Source organism: Herpailurus yagouaroundi, unplaced genomic scaffold (genome assembly GCF_014898765.1).
Source record: "Herpailurus yagouaroundi ecotype Mexico unplaced genomic scaffold, PumYag 166, whole genome shotgun sequence".
NCBI lineage: Eukaryota > Metazoa > Chordata > Mammalia > Carnivora > Felidae > Herpailurus > Herpailurus yagouaroundi.
The window spans coordinates 290,250-317,964 of NW_024412407.1; the positions used below are offsets into that span (position 1 = coordinate 290,250).

General features: G+C 36.4%; 2 protein-coding genes across 2 annotated transcripts; both read right to left on the minus strand.

Annotated features, from left to right (window-relative positions):
• Positions 1-11,790: 11,790 nt before the first annotated feature.
• Positions 11,791-12,738, minus strand: LOC121039038 (olfactory receptor 12-like). Its single transcript, XM_040489044.1, has one exon. The coding sequence runs from the start codon at positions 12,736-12,738 to the stop codon at positions 11,791-11,793; it is 948 nt and encodes a 315-aa protein (XP_040344978.1).
• An 11,620-nt stretch (positions 12,739-24,358) lies between these two features.
• Positions 24,359-25,297, minus strand: LOC121039039 (olfactory receptor 12-like). Its single transcript, XM_040489045.1, has one exon. The coding sequence runs from the start codon at positions 25,295-25,297 to the stop codon at positions 24,359-24,361; it is 939 nt and encodes a 312-aa protein (XP_040344979.1).
• Between the last annotated feature and the right edge of the window lie 2,418 nt (positions 25,298-27,715).

The following is a 27,715-nucleotide window of genomic DNA, read 5'->3' on the forward strand; positions in this document are numbered from 1 at the left end:
GTGCTGACAGCTCAGAGCCTGGAGCCTGCTTCAGATTCTGTGTGTCCCTTTCTCTCTGCCCCTTCCCCGCTCATGCTCTCTGTCTCTCAAAAATGAATAAACATTAAATTTTTTTTTTGAAATCACAGGTAAGTTACAGATAAGTATGAAGATAAGTTTGATAAATAATGGCTAAAATTTTTCCAAAATAAATGACAGACACAAATCCAGAGATCCACACCGTTCAGGGAACACCAACCAGGAAAAATACCAAAACTACTGCACATAAGACATATGGTGTTCACACTACTTAAAACAGAGACAGAGAAAATTATGAAGGCAGCCAGAAAAGTGACGAGAAAGCATCTATAAAAGAAATAAGGATAAAGAGGCGCCTGGGTAGCTCAGTGGGCTAAGCACCCAACTTCAGCTCAGGTCATGATCTCAAGGCTGGTGAGTTTGAGCCCCAAATCAGGATCACTGCTGCCAGCGCAGAGCCTGCTTTGGATCCTCTGTCACCCTCACTCTGTCCCTCCCCTGCTTTCATTCTCTCAAGAAAGAGAGAGAGAAAGAAGAAAGAAAGAAAGACAGAAAGAAAGAAAGAAAGAAAGAAAGAAAGAAAGAAAGAGAAAGAAAGAAAGAAAGAAAGAAAGAGAAAGAAAGAAAGATTAAAAAAAAAAGAAAAGAAATCAGGATAAGGGGAAATAGGAATACAGATGAATTCTCATAAGAAACCATGCAAGCAAGGAAACAATAGAGTAACATCTCTAAACTGCTACAAGACAGGGAAAAAAAAAAACCCGAGAAACTGCAGACCTAGAATTGTATATCCAGTGAAAATATCCTTCAGATACAAAGGAGAAAGACTGTCCAAGATAAAAACTTAAAGACATTTATTTCCCACTTTAAAAAATGTGTATAAAGTATTTCATATAGAGGTAATATAATATGGGTCAAGAACTTGATCTACACAAAGAAATTACAAGTTTTAAAATGGACTAAATGACTATAAAATAAAATCTTATTTTCTCATTTTATTTTTTAACATTTATTATTGAGAGACAGAGAGAGACACAGCCTGAGCATGGGAGGGGCAGAGAGAGGGGGGGAGACACAGGATCTGCAGCACATTCCAGGCTGTGAGCAGTCAGCACAGAGCCCAAAGCGGGGCTTGAACTCACAAACCGCAAGATCATGACCTGAGCTGCAGTCAGACACTTAACTGACTGAGTCACCCAGTCTCCCCTTGTTTTCTCATTTTAAATTTCTCTAAAAGATAACTCTTTAAATCAGGAGTCAGCACACTGTATAACCCTTGTGATGAGGGAAACAAAGGCAAGAAAAATGTAGTTTAAATTAAATCTCCTTGCAGCTTACACCCCACTGATAGATACCAGAGACGTGCAGCTCCAGTAACATTCCTCGGGAAGTTCAGAGCTGCCTTAAGGCCTTAATGTAACATTTTTTAAAAACTAAAAGCAACTTTATCTTGACAATAGCTAAAATTCTGAATCTTGTAAGAACCAGCTTTCAGCCTACAGAAATTCCTTAGAAACTAACGTTATCTCTACCACCTCCTCCCTGCACAGACTTAAAAATATATAATCAGTTACTCCTCACAATCCTGGAGCAGCTTTTTCTGCCCATGGGTGCTGTCCCTGTGCTATAATAAAATCACCTTGTCGCACTAAAAATGTCTTAAGAATTTTTTCTTAGCCATTTGCTCACGAACCCCACTTCAAATTTCATCACTTGGATCCAATCTGGTCAGCCACAAGATTTTACATGCCTGTGAGTTAGAAACATTTTTCACATTTTTAAATTGTACAATTTTAAATGATTGGGAAAAATGTAAAAAAAATATTTTATGACACATGAAAATTATATGCATTTTAAATTTCAGTGTCAGTAAAATTTTATGGGAACTCTGCCATGCTCATTCATTCCTATTTCTCTACGGCTATTTTCTTGTTATAATGACAGAGTTCAGAAGTTGCAAAAGAGATCCTGTTACATTGCACATTTCCTCCATATATTTTTATTTGATGCTTTTGTTTGTGTCTGTATTTTTCCACATTTATTTAGCACATTGTTAAAGGCTCTTGATAAAGACAAAATGTCTAAAATGCACATTTCATTCTTTACGTAACATGATTTTTTTTATTGCTTTGAGAATTTACTTTAATCCTGGGTCATTTATGGGTAAATCCTCAATTTCAGTATATTTGAGTCTTTCCTTTGGGAAATATGAATTACTGAATAATGGATAGCAGTCCGATAGCCAGTATTCTGGCATGCAAGTGAGGGAGGAATCCCGGCGCATCTCACACTTGTTTAGAATATAGTTTTTAGGGGCGCCTGGGTGGCGCAGTCGGTTAAGCGTCCGACTTCAGCCGGGTCACGATCTCGCTGTCCGTGAGTTCGAGTCCCGCGTCGGGCTCTGGGCTGATGGCTCGGAGCCTGGAGCCTGTTTCCGATTCTGTGTCTCCCTCTCTCTCTGCCCCTCCCCCGTTCATCCTCTGTCTCTCTCTGTCCCCAAAATAAATAAATGTTGAAAAAAAATTAAAAAAAAAAAGAATATAGTTTTTAATTGCTCCATCTTTTCGTATGATGCCCACGCATGTTCTCTGCTGTCTCCAAATCTAGAAATCTTTTAGTTTACACTTCCTGGGAAATATACCTCAAAGCTGTAGTGTGGGAGAAGCAATCACCCAGCATCACTATGTGGGGGAATGAAGGAATGTCATCCCCAAATATGCCTCCTTGACATAAAAAGTATGTTGAGCTAAAGGCTCAAATTTGGAGTCTGTTTTGCTGGAAACAGACTCATCACCCCAGAGATGGCACCAGAGAAATCTGCAAATAAAGCTTAGTCCGTTAATTGTTGGGTTTTTTTTCCCCCATATATATTTACCTTCTCTCAGTTTGCCACTGTGGAAGCCTAAAACTGCTTTCCTTTGTCCAATCATTTCTCAGTACATGTATTGTTGTTTGCTGAAGCTGCTATGTGAACCGGAATTCTAAATCACCGTTGTAAGTTATTTTTATTTTAGGTTTCTCCCATGTGATATGCACTGCATACATTAATAAACTGTTTTGTTTTCCTCTTGTCAATCTCTTTTTGCTTAAGAGCCCCAAATGAGAACCTGAGATGGGTAGAGGTAAAGTTTTGACTCCCCTACAGAAGAATCCAGGCTGAATTGTATATTTGTAAGCATGATTCTTGAAAGTGGTTAGTTTGTTAATCACAAAATAAATGCGGCTTAAATTAACTGTAGGTTTATTTCCTTTTCAAAAACTGATGTCCTGAGATAAACAATGAAGAAATCGTGTAGTAGTTTTACATTCATCAAGGACACTTGCTCTTTCTAACTTGTTAGTCTACACCCTTCAACAGGGAGATACCACTTTGTAGTTAATAACACATATCACTCTGGTATTTTCCAGGTCTTTCTTACAAAGAGGTGAGTCTAGGGTGGGCTTGTGAATCACACTGACTTATATAGTGTGGTAGCATTGATGTTGTGGGAATTTTTAACCTTTATGAGGATTTTCAAATACCCCTCTTGCTGTATTTGTGAACTCTGTGCCCATCATCATGTTAAGGAGACTGGGTTAATATTCTAGATAATTATTAAATGATGAGCTTTTAAATGTTTGTTGTGTTAAGCCACTAAGTTTTGATACATACCATTGTTGAGCTCCAGCCAAAGAGAGAAAATTTTAATTAAAAAAAAAATTAAAGCCCTTATAAATTAAGGAGGAAGAAGAACGATGTACAAATTTCCTTTAAGGGTACTTATAATTTTCAAATGACACTGCTGCTTATATCCTTTTGGTGATATCATAACCATACAGCCTCATGAGAAAACTAGAGGATATTATTCAGCCTACTAATAGACTAAAAATGAAAAACCATGATAAAATTTATTGATAAGGAAAAAATTCAACCTGTATTATAGGTGCAAGCTATAAGAAAGTTAGAATATAAAGGAAGCTTCACAACCTTACCAAAAGCATAAGACAATAAGACAACCATTAACATCATACCTTATAAAGAGAGAATTTTCTGCTAACACCAGGGAAAAAACAAGGATATCTGGTTCACTACCGCTGTTCACCATTGAATTGAGTGTTCAAGAAAGTGTGATAAGTTAAGAAAGATATTAACAAGGCAGTCCAAATGAAAAAGAAGAGTAAAACTGCATTTATTAGCAGATGCCATGATTATCTGTGCATTAAATTCAATAGAATCTACAGAAAAACTACCAGAAATAATAAATGTCAAACCAACTTTACTTTCCAGGTATAAAGTTTACTGGTCATGATGCAGTATCCCTTTTATGTATTGTGGATTTGATTTTTCTAAAATTTTATTAAAGTTTTGTATATTTGTATCTGGTAACTGGGTGGCTCAGTCAGTTGAGCGTTCCACTCTTGGTTTCGACACAGGTCTCATGGTCTCACACTTGTGGGATTGAGCCCCACAACAGCTCCGCACGGACAGTCTGGAGCCTGCTTGGGATTCTCTCTCTCTCCCTCTTTCCCTACCCCTCCCCCCACTCACTCTCTCTGTCTCTCAAAATAAGTAAATAAACTTAAGAAAAAAAGAACTTTTGCATATTTGTGTACATGAGAGATGGGTATTCTATCAAAGTAATGTTGGCCACATAATGATTTGGGATATATTATTTCTACTTTCATTTTCTGGAGGAGTTTGAGTAGAATTGTATTCTACTAAAACCATAAATTTTTATAGAATAAAAATATTAAATATTTAGTGATAAATCTGACAAATGTGCAAGCCCAGTTTACTAAAAACTAAAAAATTTGCAGAGAGAAATTACAGAAGAGAAATTACAGAGAGATATGCCATATTAAATCATTGGAAGATTCAATAATATTAGAAGATTTGTTATCCCCTAATTGATCTATGAATTCAAATCAATTTGAATCAGTATCCCAACAAGGTTTTTGTGGAAATTGGTAAGTTTATCCTAAATTTTCACATAGAAATTCAAAGGACAGAGGATTTCCAAAACAACTTGAAAAAGAACAAAATTGGAGGCCTAACTAATTCTAATACTAGCATTGTAATTCTAGACATTATAAATCAAAACAGCATGGAATTTATATCAAGACATCCTGAGAGACCAAAGCAAGAGAGTCCAGAAATAGATCTACGCCTACATGGTTGTTGATTTTTCAGCAAGGATACAAAATCTTTTTTCAGTGGAAAAAAGATAATCTTTTCAACAAAGTGCTGAAACAATTGGATATCTATATGCAAAACATTAATTTATACCTCTCACCACATACAAAAATTAATTCAAAATGCATCACAAAAATAAATGCAAAAACTAAAATATAAAATTTCTTGGAAACCTAGGAAAATGTTTATGACTTATGAAGCTTATAAAAACCGACCAAGTGGGAAGAAAGAGAACTGAATAAACACTGAAAATAAAGAGAGTTGCAAAGGTTAAGGAAAAAACAAACTGAAAACAAAAAGGAAGAAACAAAAATATTAATGTGTCAGATAGAATTCTGGGGAATATCATTAAGCACACACAAAAATAATACAAAATTATAATTTGAACACACTTGAATTTCAAGTGTGCAGAAACGGATTTGTGGTAATCCTTGTTTCATGCTCCACTATCAACTTCAGACCATGCTGTTCCCTCTCATACCTGCATCCTCCCATCCCAAATCTCACTGCCTTAATCGTCCAGTTGCTAATATTTAAAATAGTTTGAGTAAATACACAGGTCTTTCTAACTACTTTTATTTCAGTTGCTTTTATTTTATTAAAAAGTGTCACATACAGAATTCCATATAATTTATGTAGACACACCTCACCAGGAGGTAAAGCTTCACTCCCCACTCTTTAAGAGGAAGCTGTACTTAGTGATTTGCTTCCAAAGAGAATCGTATGAAAAGAGAGAAAAAGTAACTACAGAGGAGATACTTGGTAAGCACCACCTTAGCCAGACGATAAAGGTTAACATTGTCAGGGATTAAGTGATGTTGATAGTACATACCCTATGTACCTTTGATAGGATGTGTTGAGAATGTCACTTCACCTGTATGATATTCCTTATAAATACCCACAATCCCAGTCTAGCCATAAGAAAAACATCAGACAAACTCCAGCTGAGAGGCATTCTACAAAATAACTGACCACTACTCCTCAAAACTATCAAGATTATCAAAAACAAGGGAGGTCTAAAAACTGTCACAGTTTAGAGTAGGTTATAGAGGCATGAAAATACAATGTAACATGGTATCCTGAGAGAGTTCCGGGAAATGAAAAAAAAAAAACTAATGAATCTGAATAAAGTATAGACTTTAATTTTTTTAAACATATTCCATAAGTGATGTTTGGGGAATGACTTCCTCCTTAACATATTATTTAGATTCACTTTTGTTGTGGGTGTATCTGTCATTTCTTTGTTGCATAATATTCTGTTGTGTAAAAACACCAGTTTTCATTGATCAAAAATCCCATTGATGAGCATTTTATTTCTGGAATTTTTTATCTTGTTCATTATGCTGTTATGAGCATTCTTACACATATCTTCTCCACTTCATGTGCAAGATCTCTTCTTGGGTATCTATTCAAGAATAGAGTTTTGTGTCATAAGATACATAAATAATCCACTGTAGAAGGTAATGACAAACTTCCCAAATTATCTGTATTGATTTACACTACCAAATGTGATGTAAAATACAACCTGTGGACCACTTGCAGATTGAATCTTATTTTTTCATTGTCACCCGCAACAGCCTATTTTGTACATTTGTATAATCACCACCATGAAATGTTAATACTACAATCATATGGTAATAACTGTGTGTATATATACAGAAATATGATTTTTGTTCTATGTGTAAATAAAAAGGATATGATACAAAAGAATATTTTAAACTAAAAAAATAAGATTTTTATATCACAAGCCAGAAACAATTTTTGCTCCCTTAGAGAAAATATCCTTCTGTTTAGAATGTATGCTGTGGACCATGTACTCTCCAGCTTTGGCATGGTCAGACTTTTTCACTTCTTTCTAATTAAATGGGCATAAAATGGAATTTTATTATAATCTTGATTTGCGTTTCCTTAATCACTATTGATATAAAACATTCCAATTAAATTTTGCAATATTGTTTGCTCTTCTGTAGAATGTGTACTAATATTTTATCCATTTCACCCTGGTTAATTGTGCCTTTCTTATACGTTTGTAGAGCTCAGTATATTATCTTTTTAATTTTTTTTTTTTATTTTGGGGAGAGCACAAGCAGGGGAGAGGCAGAGAGAGGGGGAACAGAGGATCCAAAGTGAGCTCTGTTCTCACAGGCTGACAGGCTGACCACAGCATGCCCAATATGGGGCTCTAACTCACAAACCGTGAGATCATGACTTGAGCCCAAGTCCGATGCTTAATCGACTGAGCCACTCAGGTGCTTCGAGCTCAGTATATAATCTTATTGGTTGTGAACATTTGTGTATATGTGAACATGTACTATAAACATATTCTTTAAGCTTGCATTTTGTGATTTTACTTTTTATAAAGTGCCTTTGTTGGGCAAAACTACTCCTACATGTACTTATCTCTTCTTACATGATTGAAGCCCTTTGTAATCTTTAAAATTTTTTTCTCTATTTCATTTTTTCCCCTATGGATGAGAAATAATTCATGCTCCCAAGGCACAATTGATCAAAGCTACATTTATTCATTCCCGAGAAATTTGTTTTTCCCTTGAATTCTTTCTTTGTGCTGAAACTTTCAGAAAAGTTTATTAGATTGACTGATACGTTTACATTAAAATTATGAAGAAAACCTGTCTTCCACATGACAGCATGCTCATGCATTGTTTTCCTGATTCTGTTTAGTTGTTCACTGAGTTTCTTTAAGAGGGTTATTTTGAATTCTTTGTCAGGCAAACTGTAGATCCCCATTTCTTTGGGGTCCGTTACAAGAGCTTTATTAATTCATTTGTCGACGTCATCGTGTTTACCTGATTCTATGTGATCCGTGTGGCTTTGGATTGGTATATATGTGTTTTAGGGAACAAACGCCTCTTCCAGGATTTATGGACTGGTTTCAGCAGGTAAAGTCCTCCTCCTGTTGGTTTCCTGAGCTAAAGGAATCATCTCCAGAATTGTAGTGGTGCTGGATTGGAGCCAGTTTAAGACTGTCCTTGGGTCTGTAGTGGAGTCTTTTGTTGGCATGCTTGTTACCAGGGGCTAGGGTGAGCACTGATGCTGTCTGGTCCCTGGGTAGATGGACTGCCTCCGGCAGCTTGTTCAGTAACGTGGCACTGGGACAAGGATCTCTTTCAGGGTCCATAGTCAGGTCCTCATGTATCTCTTGCCAGGTGCACAGACAGGAGTGTCTCCTGCTGGGTCCCTGGACTCGCAGGACTGCTGGCAGACTGTGGCTGTAGGGAAATATATGGCCCTTTCAGGGATCTTTAGTGGTGCAGACAGGAGTGTTTCCTGCCTAGTCTCTGTGTCAGCAGGACAATTTATGAACTGCTGCTGGGACAGGCCGGAACCCAGTTACAGGACGACTCAGATTCTACAATCTGATCGCGTTTGGTGGGCTTACTTTCAGGAACTCCCAGACTCTGGCTGAGAGGGACTGGAGCTGGTTTGCCAGCTACTTCCAGGTCCACAGACAAGACGGGAGGTCTATATGCCTATTCCCCAACCTATGGAGGGGCATGATTCCCTTTGAGTGCCCTGGCATTTGGTACTGGTCACAGGATCAAGCCAAAAGGGGATGTAGTTGAGTCCTCAGGGGTATGGTGCTGTTTCCAGAGCCAGAGCTGGGACCACGTCCAGGAGTCAAACTGCTTGGATGTCGGCCTGTGATCTCAAAATGGTTGTCTTCAGTGGCGGACTATACCAGGGTTAAACAGTCTCCTACCTGGATCCCAAACCTCCCACAAAGGCACTTTGTCCACGGATGAATGCCAAATTATTGCTCAGGAGGGATATGAGAAGGGTACAGCTTATTCTGTGGTCTTGCTGACATCACTCCTCCCTTCTTTGTATTTTTGAATGTTACTTTTCTACTGCATATTTTAAGGAATTTTCTAATTTTCCACATTGAGGTCGTATATATCTTTTGCTAAATTATATTAAATCCTTGGTAATATCTGATATACATAGAAATGGTGCAGCCTTTTAATTAAATATTTTAAAAAAAAATTTTTTTCAACGTTTATTTATTTTTGGGACAGAGAGAGACAGAGCATGAATGGGGGAGGGGCAGAGAGAGAGAGGGAGACACAGAATCGGAAACAGGCTCCAGGCTCTGAGCCATCAGCCCAGAGCCCGACGCGGGGCTCGAACTCACGGACCGCGAGATCGTGACCTGGTTGAAGTCGGACGCTTAACCGACTGCGCCACCCAGGCGCCCCTAATTAAATATTTTAGTTGTTCACTACTGTTCTATAAACATGAAATTGATTTTCTATGTTAACTCACACATTTGTATAACACTTCTTCAGATTTCCTTTGTAAATAATCATATAAGTGAACAGTTTAATCCTATGTTTAATCCCTTATACTTTTAAGTTTTTATTTATTATCACATTGCTCTTACTAGAAATAATAAAATGCTGAACTACATTGAGGATAATGGACATTTTTTATGCATATATGTCTAATATCTTTCCCTTTAGAATGTTCATTAGTTCATATAAATGTAATTTGACAGATTAATGATGTTTGGTTACTTTTATGATTTTACTGTTTTTAATATAAAATGGTGTAAAAATTTATCAAATATTCTTTCTTCATCTATGAGATATTGTTTTTTATATTTCATCAACAATAAAACGTTATCATTCAAACAAATCAATTATAATGGAATAAGAAACATCATCTAAAGAATTCTTAACATGAAAAGTAAGCAGAAAAATTATTTGTATAATAACAAAAACAAAAGCAAGATACATGGAAAAGTAAGTAAAAGTTTTTTTTATTTTTAATTTTTTTTAACATTTATTTATTTTTCAAGAGACAGAAAGAGAGCATGAGCAGGCGAGGTGCAGAGAGAGGGAGACACAGAATCAGAAGCAAGCTCCAGGCTCTGAGCTGTCAGCACAGAGCCCGATGCGGGGCTCAAACTCATGAACCGTGAGATCGTGGCCTGGGCCAAAGTTGGTCGCCTAACTGACTGAGCCAGCCAGGCGCCCCAGTAAGTAAAAGTTTTAAATATGTCATTAAAGTAAAAACAGAAAATAAACTAACCAAGCATTCAACGTATGAACTCAGAAGCAAAAGTTTAATAAAACCAGATCATAAGTGAATGAATCAAAATAATTATGTATATTTGCAAATGTATATGCAGATATTATATGAATGAATCCAATGTGTGTATTTATGTATTAAATTCAGGAGTTTCAATTTTGAATATAAGCAAAACAAAACTAGAACAATAAACCTATATAACGGCTAGATACCACTAACTTTTTAAAACAATTACTAGTTTAAAAACATTGACCAGGAGTTCAAAAGTCTAAAGGCATGAAGTCAAACCCTTGGCAAATTTCATTAAAGAACAAAAAATAGGATAAAGTTCTAAGGATTAATAATAAAACTATAGATAATGAAGCACACTGAAAGAAATTATTATAAGCCATGATTTTATGTAATTCCATGGCAATAATCTTTCAAATTTAGAGAAAAATAATGATTTTCAATCAATACACAATCTGTGAAGATGATCCCAGAATGTAAATAGACAGTAATGAGACCCATACACATGAGCAATATTGGAAAGATGATCAAATATTTGTTATTAAGACCCCCATGACAGGGCACCCAGGTGGCTCAGTTAGGTAAACATCTGACTCTTGATTTTGGCTCAGGTCATGATCTCATGGTTTGTGAGATAGAGCCCTGCACTGGGATCTACACTTACAGTACGGAGCTTGCTTGGGATTCTCTCTCTCCCTCTCTCTGCCCCTTCCCCACACTCGCTGTCTCTCTCAAGTAAATAAACATTAAAAAAAAAAAAAGAAGACCCCCATGACAAGATAGTTTTACATCAACCATATCACATTTACTTATTTATTTTTAGTTTTTGCTTCTTGGTGCAATCATTAATGTTTAGACAATGGAAAGATATTATTAAGAATATTATTGAAGTAATACTTTCTACCACTCTTTTGTATAATATAGACAGAGACAATAATTTATAATACCATAGTATCTTGAAATCTCATTTGAAAAGATTGGACAGTAGCAAACTTGATTATGATTTGGAGAAAACAAAGCATAGAACATTCAGTAATGTCTCTCCTGCCTTTCTCCCTCTCCAGATATATAGATGGAGATGTAAATATTTACACATATTTATATATATTTGTAGATATATATTGATAAATTGAATGTGTGTATTAAATTAGGATACTGTATTTGTAAGTTATAATTTTGCATATGCATCTAAGAAAAATAAAACATGAACAACAAATCTACATAATAACTACACACCACACCATGAACTGTAGAAATATGGAAAATCTATATTGATTTTTAAATTCATTTCTAAAGAATATATTGATACTACGCTGCTGGAGGATGTTGGGTGGGGTGATGGGCATTAAAGAGGGCATTTGTTGGGATGGGCACTGAGTGTTATATGTAAGTGTGGAATCACTAAATTCTACTCCTGAAAAAAAAAAAAACACTTTGATACTCAAAACTTTTGGATGGCTTTAGTTGAAACTATTCTATAACAAATTATTGAAAATATTGTTTTTATTCTATTCTACAGTTTTATAGATAGCTGGATGTCAATGAAAAGATAATTTTCTCAACAGTATCCTTTTCACAGCATGTTTCACCTCCCTGTTCCTTAGGCTATAAATCAGTGGATTCAACATGGGGATGATAAAAGTATAGAACACAGCTATAATCTTGCTTTTCTGTGGTGAGGAGATGGCCCCAGGCTGGGCATACATGAAGAACACCGTCCCATAGAATAAGCTCACCACAGTAATGTGAGAGCTGCAAGTGGAGAAGGTCTTACCCCTGCCATGGGTCGAGGGGATCTTCAGGACGGTGGACAGGATGTAAGCATAGGAAACCACAATGACAGTTGTGGTTGTGATGATGATGAGGGCAGAGAGAATGTACAGCACAATCTCATTCACAGACGTGTCAGCACATGAGATCTTGATCAGGGCTGGGACGTCACAGAAAAAATGGTCTAGTCTGTTTTCTCCACAGAAACGCAAACTGAAGGTGAAACCTGTTTGGACCATGGAGTTGATGCCTCCACAGATATAGGAGCCAAACACTAAACGAATACAAGCCTGCTGAGACATATGTACAGTATAGAGGAAGGGCGAGCAAATGGCTGAGAAGCGATCATATGCCATCACGGCTAGAAGAAAGCCTTCAGTCCCAACACAAAGAGCGAAGAAAAAGAATTGTGTTGCACAGCCATTGTAGGAAATTTTCTTGTCCGTGGACAAGAAAGTAGCCAGAGTTTTGGGAGCAATGACTGTGGAGTAGCAGAGATCTAAATAGGACAAATTTCTGAGAAAGAAATACATAGGCGTATGAAGTCTGGAGTCTATTTTAATGACAATTATCATGCTGATATTTCCCACCACAATGACCATGTAGATAAGCAAGAAGAATAAGAATAAAAAAATCTGTACATCTGGAGATGTTCTGAATCCCAGCAGAATAAACTCTGTCAGTTCTGAGTAATTCCTATTCAGCTCTTTCTTCATAGCTGAGACCTATCTGAGAAAATGAGTGGATGATCAGGAAGCCTGTGGAATGCCTTGTTAACTTTTGGTTCCCAAAGTTCCCAGTGAATGAAAAAAAAAATGCTAAGTGTCCTTGGCAACACATCTGACAGAGTAGCCTTACCTGGGAGTACCAGTACCCAAATATATCACATATTTTGTACTTAGTGTCATTACAATATGGGAAATGAGGACGTCTGGGTCAGTCATTTTATGCCATTTGTTCAGAGCTGTGGAATCAGATGGACTGAGTCCAAATCTTGCCTCTTTCAATCTAATAGAATCTAAAATAATGACCTGCACTCTCAACATCTTGAAATCTTCTATCAGATGGAAGATAATAATAATGCATTATGGGATTACTGTGAGAATAACATGGGACTGAGTGTGAAAGGCAATATTTACAATTACTAGAACATCTTTTTTTTTGCCCATTTTCTTTTTTTTTCAATATATGAAGTTTATTGTCAAATTGGTTTCCATACAACACCCAGTGCTCACCCCAAAAGGTGCCCTCCTCAATACCCATCACCCACCCTCCCCTCCCATCAACCCTCAGTTTTACAATTACTAGAACATCTTAAAGCAAACAGATGTTAGTCAAATAAATAAACCAGGAAACAAACACCTAAAAATTATTTTTGTGTTAGGAATGGAAGGCTGGGTAAAAACACAGGTCATCTCCTTTCCCACTAAAAGACACAGTTAATTTAGTTCTCAAAACATTCTGCTATTTAAAAGACATTAGGAGGGGCGCCTGGGTGGCGCAGTCGGTTAAGCGTCCGACTTCAGCCAGGTCACGATCTCGCGGTCCTTGAGTTCGAGCCCCGCGTCGGGCTCTGGGCTGATGGCTCAGAGCCTGGAGCCTGTTTCCGATTCTGTGTCTCCCTCTCTCTCTGCCCCTCCCCCGTTCATGCTCTGTCTCTCTCTGTCCCAAAAATAAATAAACGTTGAAAAAAAATTAAAAAAAAAAAAAAAAAAGAAAGTCACATGAAATGATCAAACTCTTCCACTAATGTTTTTTTCAACTTCTACTTCCTACTTCACTTACTGCAAATCTCTGATCTCTGATTCTGGTACCTCCACTCCCTTGTTGGCAGCCAAACTGCAGCATGACTTTGCCTTTTCCTGTCAAATGCTAACATCTCAATTATAGAAATTATTCTGTTTATATAGAGGTATTATGGTTGAAGTACCAGCTTAACTTTCACCAACAAGAAGTCCCTTTTTTCCTTGTATATGTGTTAATGAAACTGAAGGCATCAATGGAAATAGAGCCAAAAATATCAATATTTCATAGGTTTTGCTTTTTGCTTTTTAAATAACTATCCATCTTAATACTAAGCACTAAAGAGGCATATGGATAAAATATCAATAATTTGGGGGCACCTGGTGGTTTAGTCAGTTTGGCCTCTGGCTCTTGGTTTTGGCTCAGGTCATGATCTCATGGTTTGTTAGCTGGAGCCCTGAGTCAGGCTCCACACTGATGGTGTAGAGCCTGCTTGGAATTCTTCCTCTGTCTTTCTCTCTCAACCCCTCTGCCACTCTCTTTCTCTCTCAAAATAAATAAACTTAAAAAAATAAAAGAACTTCTCTTTTTTTAAAAAAAAAGTCAGTAATTTTTAAGTATCAGAAATATTAAATTTAGGGCACCTGGGTGGCTCAGTCAGTTAGGCATCCAACTTTGGCTCAGGTCAGGATCTCACTGTTCGTAGGTTCAAGCCCCGCGTCCAACTCTGTGCTGACAGCTCAGGGCCTGGAGCCTGCTTCAGATTCTGTGTCTCCTTCTCTCTCTACCCCTCCCCCACTTGTGCTCTGTCTCTTTCTCAAAAATAAACATTTAAAAATAAATAAATAAATAAATAAACATCAAAAAATTGTTTAAAGAAATATTAAAGTCAAGTGAAATATAAGAAATTTTATAATTCTATGGTTCCATTACTTTATTTAATTTCAGAACTGACAATTTTTTTTCCCTTCAAGGAACTTACTATGATATTTGAAGTCACATTGTTACTCAGAAATTTTCATAAAATTAAAAGTACCATAGAATCAGAAGTAAAACTGGTGTAGCTTCTGTCACTATTTTTTTGTGTGTAAAGTCAAAATGTTTTATTAGTTAAAAGCGTGGCATTTTTTTTTAAAGAGTGACATTTTAACTCACATAAATCTGAATTTTAATCCATGTCATGCCATTCACTGGCTAACTAATCTTGGGAAAATTGTTCACATTTCATTCACCTTGGTTTTCTCATCAGCAAGGTATACCTTAGAACATTTACCCCATAGGATTGTTACTATAAGGATTAAATTAAATGATACGTTTAAATTAAATGAAATATATAGCAACTGGGAAGAAACAAGTGCTCAATAAATAATGGATCTATGAAAGATTAATAGAAAAAAAAGAAAGGTTTGCTAAACTAAGAAAATTGCCTTCAGAAAAAGTTGATGTTCAAAAACCACTTACTTTACTTGAGATCCAGCAGATTCCAAAAGAAGCTTCATTGAAACTTTTTAATAATTGATTATTCTTTTAAAGGAAGTTTTGACGAAAGTGTAGTTAATTACAAAAATGCTTCACAATATATATTAGATTTGTTCTGAGTATAGTCAATAAGCAGACTTTTTTATTTCTTAGTCTTATGATTAGAAGTCTTTTTATTTCTAAGTCTTTTTATTTCTAAGTCTTATGTTCCTCATTTTTACTTATTTGAACCAAAAGGAAATCTTAGTCTGGATCTTTGGTTTGAAACTCAAGAAATATCTTACTCTTGGGGTGCCTGGGTGGCTCAGTCAGTTAAGCGCTGGACTTCAGTTCAAGTCATGATCTCACAGTTCGTGAGTTTGAGCCCTGCATTAGGCTCTGTGCTGACAGCTCGGAGCCTGGAGCCTGCCTCAGATTCTGTGTCTCCCTCTCTCTCTCTGCCCTTCCCCCGTGTGCGTTCTGTCTCTCTCTGTCTCTCACAAATAAATAAATGTTCAAAAAATAAAAAAAAAAGAACTATCTTACTCTTTATATTCTGCAAAGACAGAACTGAAGATTCCTCTTATATGTGATCTGCCATAAATTTGATCTAGCCATATAGTTATTCTTAAAACCCAGAAAGTAGATTAGAAATACACACACACACACACACACACACACACACAGACGTCAGATGTTTTTGAAAAGTAAGAAGGCCCTGGAGGTCAATTAGGTCAGTGTTCGCCAAACTTCCCCATACCTCAGAATCAGCTGGGGAGGGTTTGTTTCACTCTACTTTTAATACTGATTCCTGGATCACACCTCATTCTTAATCTTAACATTGAAAATTATCTTATTAGTGAGATGAACATGGAAAAGCATTCATATGTACTTTAAGATTTTCAAATGACTTAAGAAATCAGTCTCCATGTAGAAGTTCAAGAATCAGTGAATTTAGTCTTCTTTTTGCTTCCTGGAAGAATAGTGGTTGAGTCACTCACAGTCAATCAAAATCATTATTAATTATAAAGATTCTCCTAAAAGGATATTCTTCATCCTTCAAAGCATTGTTTTACAAATAATACTTCCAGGAATTTCTGTCTTTATCCAACACAAATATGGAATATATACAACCTATTTCTTGCTTTTCTGATGCAGTGGGTGTTTGTTTCTTTGTTTTATTTTATTATTTGAGAGAGAGACAGAGTGGGAGAGGGGCAGAGAGAGAGAGAGAGAGAGAGAGAGAAACTAAAGCAGGCTCCACACTGAGCATGAGCCTAATGCAAGGCTTGATCTGATGACCTTGGGATCATGACCTGAACTGAAACTGAGAACTGGTTGCTCAACTGACTGAGCCACCCAGGTGCCCCAGATGCAATAGATATTTAAACTAGATCTATCCTGCTTAGATATACCAGGTTCACCCACATCCAAGGCATTCTGTTACTTTACTTACATTTCCACTCTATACATCTACTTTTATCTTGGGCTCTAAAAGACATTTTAAAGAATGCTATAAAAGTAGAGAGTATATTTTATATACAGTAAAAATGTCTTGGCATGGAATATTTGAAGACACTTCTGAGACTTTATGAAACCCCAATAATAAATAAAATTTTGCTCATTTATTTAAAAACTTTTTTTTAGTGTTTATTTATTTTTAAGAGACAGGGACAGGGCGCCAGTGGGGAGGGGCAGAGAGAAAGATGGAGACACAGTATCCAAAGCAGGCTCCAGGCTCTGAGCTGTCAGCACAGAGCCCAGAGCAAGGCTCAAACCCACAAACTGCAAGATCATGATCTGAGTGGAAGCTGGATGCTTAACTGACTAAGCCGCCCACGCATCCCCCCGATTTTTTTTTTTCATTTAAATGACAGGTTAGAGAGAGAGCCTGGGTGGCTCAGTTGGTTGAGCGTCCAACTCTTGATTTCAGCTCAGGTCATGATCTCACAGTTTGTGAGATCAAGCCCCATGTCAGGCTCTGCACAGACAGCACAGAGTCTGCTTAGGATTTTCTCTCTGCCTCTCCCCCATTCTCTCTCTCAAAAATAAAGTAAATAAACTAACTAACTAAATAAATAAATAAAATGGCAAATAGGTTTTCTGACTTATACCAAATTCTAAAAACAACTCCTAACTGAAAATTATTAGTATTAAAAGTTATAAGTGATACACCTACAAGTCAAGAATAATGGACAATGAAAGCAAGGAATATCAGTGATTTTTTTACCCTTCAGATTTGCAAATTATTTTTTAAAGATTTTATTTATTTGTTTTGAGAGAGAGAGAGAGAGAGAGGTGCAAGCAGGGGACGGGGCGAGAGAGAGAGAGGGAGAGAGAATGTTAAGCAGACTCCATGCTCAGTGTGAAGCCAACACAGGGCTTGATCTCATCACCATGAGATCATGACCTAGACAGAAATCAACAGTCAGATGCTTAGCCTGCTGAACCACCCAGGCACCCCTGCAAATTATTTTTTAATGTGCATCATTCAGTCAATTAATATTGTCACAATACATGGTATATAATTAATATTAAATTTATTTTATTATTTCTTTTTTGTAAACTTGTGTATGTAAAATCATGTTTTACAAAATACCTTATAATAGCTACCAACTACTTTAAAATTCTGTAACACTCCTACTATCCTGATGTACAGTTACTTGAGTATTCTTGTATTATATATCTTCATTGTCTCAAACTGTTTTCATTTTGACTTTTTACTTAAATCTATTTATCTTTGAGTGTTTATATACTCAACTCTACCAGCACTCATAATCCCTCCCCAACACTGGGTATCAAACATATTTAAATTTCTTATTTTTTAAAAATATTTATTTATTTATTTTGAGAGAGACAGAGAGAATGCAAGCAAGGGAGGGGCAGAGAGAGGGAGAGAGGGAGAATCCCAAGCAGGTTCTGCATGGTCAGTGTGCATGGTCAGTGTACAGGGGGATTGAACTCACGAAACTGTGAGATCCTGACCTAAGGTGAAATCAAGAGTCAGAGGCTTAACAAATTGATCCACCCAAGAGCCCCTTAAATTTCTTGTTTTAGCATACTTTTCACTATCTCCACTTTTTAAAAAAAATTTTTAATGTTTACTTATTTTTGAGAGAGCAAGAGAGAGAGAGAGAGAGAATGAGCAGGGGAGGGGCAGAGAGAGAGGGAGACACAGAATCCAAAGCAGGCTCCAGGCTCCGCACTGTCAGCACAGCTGGACTCATAGCTGGAGCCCACCAACTGTGAGATCATGACCTGAGCTGAAGTTGGAAGCTTAACTGACTGAGCCATCCAGGGGCCCCTCCACTTTTTTTTTAAGTGTATTTATTTGTTTTGAGAGAGAGAGAGAGAGAGAGAGAGTGCATAAGTGGGGGAAGGGTGAAAAGAGAATCCCAAGCAGGCTCCTCGATGACAGCATGGGGGACGGGAGGGCGGGGGCAGGTGACGTGGGGCTCGATCTCAGAAATTGTGAGATCATGACCTGAGCAGAAATCAAGAGTCAGGCACTGAAGCAACTGAGCCAACCAGGCATCCCCTCACTTTTTTTTTTTTTTTTTCATTTTCCAATCACATATGTTGTTTGTTTGGAAACTGGAGATAACAAATGTAACTTCTCATAGAGTTGATGTGTGGATTACATATATTAATATCTGTAAAACATAGCATGATAGATAGATAGATAGATGATAGATAGATAGATAGATAGATATGTGCAAGGTATCATTCTTATTATATCTCACATAAACTACGAAATATTAAGCTACATAGTAACAGCAGCAATGATATTACACTAAGAATACTCAATAACGCACTAACAGGAAGAAAAAAAAAGATAAAAGAGCCTGCCCATGAAGGGGGAAGGTAGTAATCCTTTGCAGCAAAACAAATTTTAAAAGACCCTCATTTGATTTGAAGAAAGTGAATTGTTATTGAGGCACGAAGATGTCTGTCTTCCCAAAATGCAAGAGTGGCAGAGTAGAATAAGTGTAGTTTTACTGTCCAGAGAAGAGGATTGATAACACCAATGGGGTAAAAAGACCGAAGACCTATGAACTCAAATGTGGTGATTTACATTTTCAAAAATAAGAAAAGGCACATGACTAACTCCTGCTGCAGAGATTCCTGGATAGGAAACAAAGAATCATTCCTGGTCTACAAATGATGGACACCCAAATCACTTGTGCCATAGAATCGAAGGTAATTCTCTGGAATGGAATACAAAATGCTGAGAACTAAGAGAAGTGGTCTTAAGAATCAAAGTGTCATCCCCAAAAGAATTTGGCCTTCAAAGAGTGAGACCATCCTTCAAAAAAAGGAACAGATATAGATAACTTTCTTCGCTGAACCTCAGGCAGCCTGTGCAGGCAACTTCATCAACAATAGAACAGTTTTATCCACTGAAAATACGGACTTAATTGCCTTCAGTGACTCTTCAATGTTCAATGAGAAGCAGTGGGCACATTGACCCTACCTATGAAAACCCCTAGTTAAACAGGTAATTAAAAAAAAAAATCTAACTAAAATAAATGTTTCCCTACTACTCAAGCAGATTGAAAACGAAGTTTAATTTGACTTGGGAAATAGAAAAGATATGAGTAGACTTCTGATTCTGTTCAAGAAGAAGTCATAGGAGCCTAAATCAACAAAAAGGGAACATCTCTCTCTCTCTCTCTCTCTTTCTCTCTCTCGCTCTCAGCACCTCTATCTATCTATCTACCTATCTATCTATCATCATCATCATCTATCATCTATTATCTATCTATGGCACAAACACACTTACAGACACACATATACATACGAATATATACACATATACATTGAAGACATTGGATTGTAGACAATGAAGCACAGTGATTCCTAAAAAATGGGAAAGAAATGTGGTAAGCCCAATGAGTACCCCAGTTTATTTCCCTGAGAACACTTCAAAAAATTGAAATTGTAGTTAAAAAGGATCCCACAAAGAAACACTCCAGTTTGGCTCACTAGTGAATTCTACCAACCATTTGAGCAAAACCTTAGTAACAATTCTGCATGAACTTTCCCAAAGAATTTAAAACAAGAAACTACTTCCTGATTGATTCTATGAAGCTAGTGTACTGTTAATGGTAAACTAGATAGAAAAAGAAGAAGATAACTACTAGCCAATATCTGTTGTGAACATAGATGCAAAATCTCTAAACAAAATTTTAGTAAATTCAATCTAGAAAAAGATCAAAACTATCATACACCATGACCAGGTAGGGGTTATCTTAGGATATAAAGCTGGTTTAATATTCAAAAATAAATTAATTTAATGTACTATATTTAATTTACTATACTATAAACAAACTAAAATAGATCTCAATTATATTTAATAAACTAAATGTGTGTTATATATGAGAAAAGATTTGCTATATGAATTCATATACATATAGTTTATATATTATATATAAACATGTGATATATAAAAATACATATCACATATATGCATATGTGTGTATGTGTGTATGTGTGTGTGTGTATCTGCATGTGTATATGTGATTGACCCTTGGACAACATGGGGGTCAGGGGTGTAGAATTACCCACACACATAATTGAAAATCCACATATGACATTTGATTCCCCCAAAACCTTACTAATAGTCTACTATTGACCACAACCCTTACTGATAACATAAGCACATTGATTAACACATATTTTTTTGCTATTTTTATGCTATATGTATTATATACTGTATTCTTGCAATAAAGAAGATACAGAAAAGATAATGTTAATAAGAAAATTATAAGGAAGAGAAAATACATTTACAGTACTGTGTTGTAAAAAATGTGCATATAAGTAGACCCACACAATTCAAAAGTGTTGTTAAAGAATCACCTGTGTACATAAATAATCATATATATGTATATGTGTGTGTATTTAAAATCATCTCAATAGATGCGGAAAAGCATTTGACAAAACCAGACATTCATTCATATCTGATACAACTCAGCAATTTCCCTCAGCTTAATAAAGAGCAACTATCCAAAACCCATAGGTATTATCCCCCATAATGATGAAAGAATGACTGACTTCTCACATCAGGAGCAAGAGAAGGAGCTAGGAAATTTTAAATGTAATTGGTATTAGTTTAGCAGAAGCCTCAGAAGATTCAGCATTATAAACAATTTTGTTGAAATGAAATTTTGCTTTTTCAAACACCACATCCTCTAATGACTTTGATTTAATGGGACAACTATTGTAATGGCTTGTTTAGTGTAGTCCCCTCGCATCAAATTTCATTTAGCAATAACACATCAAACCAAAGATTTCTCCCAACAATTTGGAAAAGGAATGAAAGAAAGAAAAATAAAGAGAGAGGGAAGGAAGGAAGGAAGGAAGGAAGGAAGGAAGGAAGGAAGGGAGGAAGGAAGGAAGAGGAATACAGGGAGGGAGGAAGGAAGGAAAAGAAATGGCATGGAAACTTTAGGATGATTTGTGTTGAAAACTTTACCACTAGTTAAGCAGTTTAAGAAGAAGACTAAAGGGGCTACTTTGTATTGATTGATATATTAAACACTGATATATAACATTTCTTAACAAGTTGTTAAATGTCTTTATTATCATCACTTTTGGTAACCACTAAATCAAGTCAATCATTAGTCAAACTCTTTCCATAATAGAAACTCCTTGTCCAGATGGCATCTCCCACCAGTTCTCACAAACTCTCAAAGAGGAAATAATTTCATTGTTACACAACCTCTTCTTCAGAATAAACAAGGAGGAAAAAGTCTCCATCTTTGAATGATGTTCAGACAAGCTTGAGTCCAAAATGTGCCCTCATTAGTATGAGAAAAACAAATAATGCTCTGTCTCAGTGATAAACATATACAATTCTAATAACATTCAGTAAAATCCTATCAAAATATTTCTCAAGATAAGACAAATTCAGAAACAATATAATTGACAAATATTTTCCCTTTTCTACGCATCCCTTTTCTGAAACAAGGGTGAGATCTTACATGATTCATTTTTGGTGAAGGAAAAGCACAAAAGGAGGGGTGGGAAAGTAGGGCTGGCAACTCCAGACAACTTTCCCTCAGGAGGCAGGGAGGAATAGGGTAACTTTCCACATGTCTGCTTATAGTCAACCAATCTCCCTTGCTCAGGACAATGTGATGGGGGTGGAAGCCAAGTAATTTAGGAAGTACTTTGAATTTTTAACCACTGTTCTGGAAGTTCCATTCTATCACAGTATCCAGACTCTTCTCTTCAGACTTAGTAGGGTGGACGACAGCCACCAGATGGCAGCAACTGCAACTGCGTCCATGGTTTGCTTCCGGAGCCAAACCCTCCAGGGAGTCCTGAGCGGTTCTATATACGCATACCTGGATCATATAATTCACTTCACAATAATTCGCCACTTAACGTTAGCAAAGAATATCATGGAACTCTTCTGATCAGGTTAATGCAGAATTGTAAAGCTTTCGAAAATTATATTCAGCAGTATATAAAGTGTTGTACATTATGACAAACCAGGGCAAAACATTTCTTTCCTCTCCACATTTTTTTAGGTATTAAAAATATTCCTAGTCAATGGAGGGGCGCCTGGGTGGCTCACTCAGTTAAGTGTCCGACTTTGGCTCAGGTCATGATCTCACGGTTTGTGAGTTCGAGCCCCGTGTCGGGCTCTGTGCTGGACAGCTCAGAGCCTGAAGCCTGCTCTGGATTCTGTGTCTCCCTCTCTCTCTGCCCCTTCCCCACTCACACTGTGTCTTTCTCTCTCTCAAAAATAAACAAACATTAAAAACAATTTTTTTAAGTATTTCTAGCTGATAGAAAGAAAAAACTTGAGCAAGTACCTCAGTCCACACCAAATAGAAAAATCACTTTTATAATAACTAAAAGTCAAATATCTTATAGAAAAACATTAATATTCAAAAATATTTATCTGATTTTGAATGGGTAAGTATAGGCAATAAATTAAAAGTAAAAAGACCGATAAATAAAATGGTATGCAAATGTCATACTGCTTTACATGCAAAATTGATTAAAATTTCATAAGAAAATAAATACAGAATTACATTTGTACAATTAATGACAGGATAATGGGTCAGATCTGTTACAGTTTAAAGACTGGCCACATAACTATACGTCCTTCAAAAATGGTTGTTTCTAGATTGTGAGATTATATTTTTAGAATATTCCACATGCTTTACAGCATATATTAGAATAATAAAAATTCTGGTGCCATATTAGTGTTGCATTTTGGCTACACCAACCTCCTTAGTTCCCAACTGCCTCAATTTCCTCATTTGAAAATGTTGATAAAAATGGTATTTGCTTTTTATGCTTCAGCTTTTATTATAAAACATATCATTTTATACTAAGAAGAAAATGAAGAAATAAAAACTTAAGAGAGCATTATTGACACATATTTCCATGTGAATATCAAATAAGATATTGTGCGTCCTGTTTTTATAGCAGTAGTAATGCTAAGGATGATACTTTTCAGAATATAAACCTGGATCTCTGGGAAAAAGGGGGCCTTTACTTAAGTGTTCTATGTAACCATTACTGTTCTGTTTTGCCACCTATACACTATGGCTGTTCTCTTTTCCAAACAAATACCAGGGGTCGCCTGGGTGGCTCAGTCAGTCAAACATCCAACTCTTGATTTCAGCTCAGGTTATCACTTCACAGATGGTGAGTTCAAGTGCCACGTGGGGCTCTGCACTGACAGTGTGGAGCCTGCCTGCAATTCTCTCTCTCCCCCTTTCTCCGCCCCTCCCCTGCTCACATGCATGCACTCTCTCTCTCTCTAAATAAAATGCTTTAAAAAAATGTCAGTTTACTTGTTTTGTAAAGCAGAAAAGTTAAAGAATCATTCACACAGATGTAATATTTTAATTATTATATACTAGCAGCTCTTACCATTTACTTCTTAAAGCAAAATTGAAATGAAAACATTATCACATCAGAAATTGAAAACAGATAATTCTTTCATATATTCTAAGCATAGAAATACCATTTTGTAACACTTAGAAAAACATTTGTTGCTGTATATAAAAATATCTTTGATAATACTAATTTTACAAGAACAAGGATAACTGAGACCCTTAGGAAACAAAATGTGTCCACTGAATGAGGGTTTTACAATTATCAGGGGAGGAATCATTTCCTGTGTAGTAGTATTCTTTTCATAGCCTCTTTCACATCTCTGTTTCTTAGACTGTATATTAGAGGGTTTAACATCGGTATTACCAGTGTGTACAGCACAGCTACAATCTTGTTTGACTCTGGAGAGGAGATAGCCCCAGGCTGGGCATACATGAAGAATACAGCCCCATAGAATAAACTCACCACTGCTATATGGGAGCCACAAGTGGAGAAGGTCTTACCCCTGCCATGGGTCGAGGGGATCTTCAGGACGGTGGACAGGATGTAAGCATAGGAAACCACAATGACAGTTGTGGTGGTGATGATAATGACGGCCGAGAGAATGAACAACACAATCTCATTCACAGATGTGTCCACACAGGAGATCTTGATCAGGGCTGGGACGTCACAGAAAAAGTGGTCTAGTCTGTTTTCTCCACAGAAACGCAAACTGAAGGTGAAACCTGTTTGAACCATGGAGTTGATGCCTCCACAGATGTAGGATCCAGTCACCAACTGAGCACAGACTTTCTGGGACATGTGCACGGGGTAAAGGAGAGGGGAACAAATGGCCGAGAATCGATCAAATGCCATGACAGCCAGAAGAAAGCCTTCAGTTGTGACAAACAGGGCAAAGAAGAAAAATTGGGCTGCGCAGCCATTGTAAGAAATCTTCTTTCCCTTAGATAGGAAGTTGGCTAAAGTTTTGGGAGCAATGACTGTGGAGTAGCAGAGATCTAAATAGGACAAGTTTCTAAGGAAGAAATACATAGGCATATGAAGTCTGGAGTCCACCTTAATGACAATTATCATGCTAATATTTCCCACCACAGTGACCATGTAGATCAGCAAGAACACTAGGAATAAGAGGATCTGTACTTTTGGAGGGGTTATGAATCCTAGTAGAACAAACTCAGTCACTTCTGAGTAATTCCTCTTAGGCTCGCTCTTCATGGCTGAGATGTAGGTGGAATTGGAGAGATGGTAAAAATGAAAGAAATGAGTCATCAGAATACTTGTTTTAGGAAAAATAACTAAAACCCAGCGTGGAAAATTTTCATCATATTGTTTCCAAGAAACCACACAACACCAATAATGGACAGATTACTGTTTTCAAAAAGTCTTCCTAATGAAGAATCCAATCTCATTGGTCAGCCTCTTTAGATATACTTATTTTGCAAATAATGAGGATGTGCCCTCAAGGTGTACTTTGGGGAAATGGAGATTCCAGGAAACTGTCTGGAAACAAGAGCTTGCTCTTTGTTTTCCCTTCTTGATTTATTATCAGTTACTGCCATTGAAAGTTGGCTCTTCTAGTGGACAGTATTTCTCACAGACGTTACAATGCACTTAAATTCTCATTTGTAATGAAAACCCATTCAATTGATGGTCTCATTTTATCGTAAAGAAATAATTTAGTTTCCTTATCTATTATAGAAAAATGATATACTAATACTGTATCTATCCATCTTTCTTATGTGGAGAGAAAACCTTCAAATTCTGGCAAAGGCATCATCCTTTTACCCATTAACTTCATCTTCTTATTTCTTCCATTATTTTTGTCCCTATAGTGACATGCACTTTAATGTGGCACAGTTCATCTGCTAAAAACAGAAGTGATTCTTGCATATATTTTCTGAACACAATGTAAACAGATTTTTATTTTTTTTCTCTTCTTCTTTCCTTCCTTCTTTCCCTCTCTGATTCCCTTTGGAATTTACAGAGTGGAATGCAAGTGAGGAATTCTAAGATCTTGGGTAGCGATTTTTCTATCCTTCCAGAAACAGACAAATCTAACAAAAAATACAAAGATCTGTGAATGGGGAGGATAGAACACACACAGGACAATTTAAAGATAGGTATAAATGGAAAAAAAGGAAGAAATACGTATTTAAACAAGCTTACATTATATTGATTTCAGCATATACTATTATGGCTATAAAGCATTCTTAAAATATTGTGGTAGAGGGAGGAAGTAATTTTTATTTTATTTTATGTATGGGGAAATTAAGACAAAAACACATTTAAAAGGCTTCTTTAGCGTCAGGAGATTGAGCAGCAAAGGGGTTTACTATTCAATAATCAAAACATGTAAAAGAAAACTGGCAAACAAGAAATTCAAAGATTCACATACTATGAAAATGTCTTTTATAATTTTATAAGTATAAAAATTATAATTCTGTGTATTTACATAAATCATCATGTAAATTATGGAATTATAATACATAAATAAAATTATATGTTATATAAATTATAAAATGCCTTATAATGTCTCTTGTAATTTTTATTGTTGTCACTGGTATGGTTTCACTAATTTTGACATTCTTTGAAGACAGTTGGGACTATGGAAGTATATTAGAGTCAATTTGGTTCAGTATGTATGAAACTTACTTTCTTAAAAAAATTAAAGGTTAACAGAAATATTGACTGATTGATTTTAGCAGGCAGGAGAATCACCAAAATATACTCTGGTAGGGCCTATCAACTACAAAAATGCATGGTTTCCTTAAATTCATGTTTTACATAAAGAAGTTTCTGACTTCAACAGAAAAATTGGGAAAAAAAGAAAGATATAACTAAAATTATCTAAAAAAGAAGTGTTGAGAATAAACAAATTAAATATAAACGATATTCTTAAGAATGAACACATTTCTTACCTTGTAAACCTTCTACTATATGTGAAATCATGAAGAAACAAAAGTATGAAAAGAAGCACACTTTAGTTTAACAGGAAGTCTTCCTGCAAAATGGATTGTATTTCCTCACTGTTCAGATCAGAGTCCAATCACTAAGATGAACAAGTACCAGCAACAATTGTAGTTTCTCTCTCTCTCTCTCTCTCTCTCTCTCTCTCTCTCTCTTTTTTCTTTTTTAATGTGCTCTTTCATTGATTAAATCAACCAGACCTGAGGTGGCTCCTAAGAGAAGTTCTCTCATGAGGATGGAAACCAAAGTGGTGAGCATTCCCTCTGCAAGATATTAACCAGGGACAACAGTCTCTCTCTCACCAGTAATGTATTTTGTATCAGAATGCAAAAGAAAAATGAGGAAAGAAATTATTAAACTCAACAGAACTTTGCAAAGTTAGAAGGGCTCTCTTGAGGAGATGAGAAGTACCTTCTACTTACTGAACAAAATTAATAAAAACAATAACAACAAACACATTTGGATGGGAAGTACTTGATTCTTTTTTCTTAAAAAATTTGTTTGATGTTTGTTTATGTTTGAGAGAGAGAGAGAAAGAGACAGAGCACAAGTTGGGGAGGGGCAGAGAGAGGGAGACAGAACCTGAAGCAGGCTCCAGGCTCCCAGCTGTCGGCACAGAGCCATGAGATCATGTCCTGAATGGAAGTACAATCTTAATGGACAGAG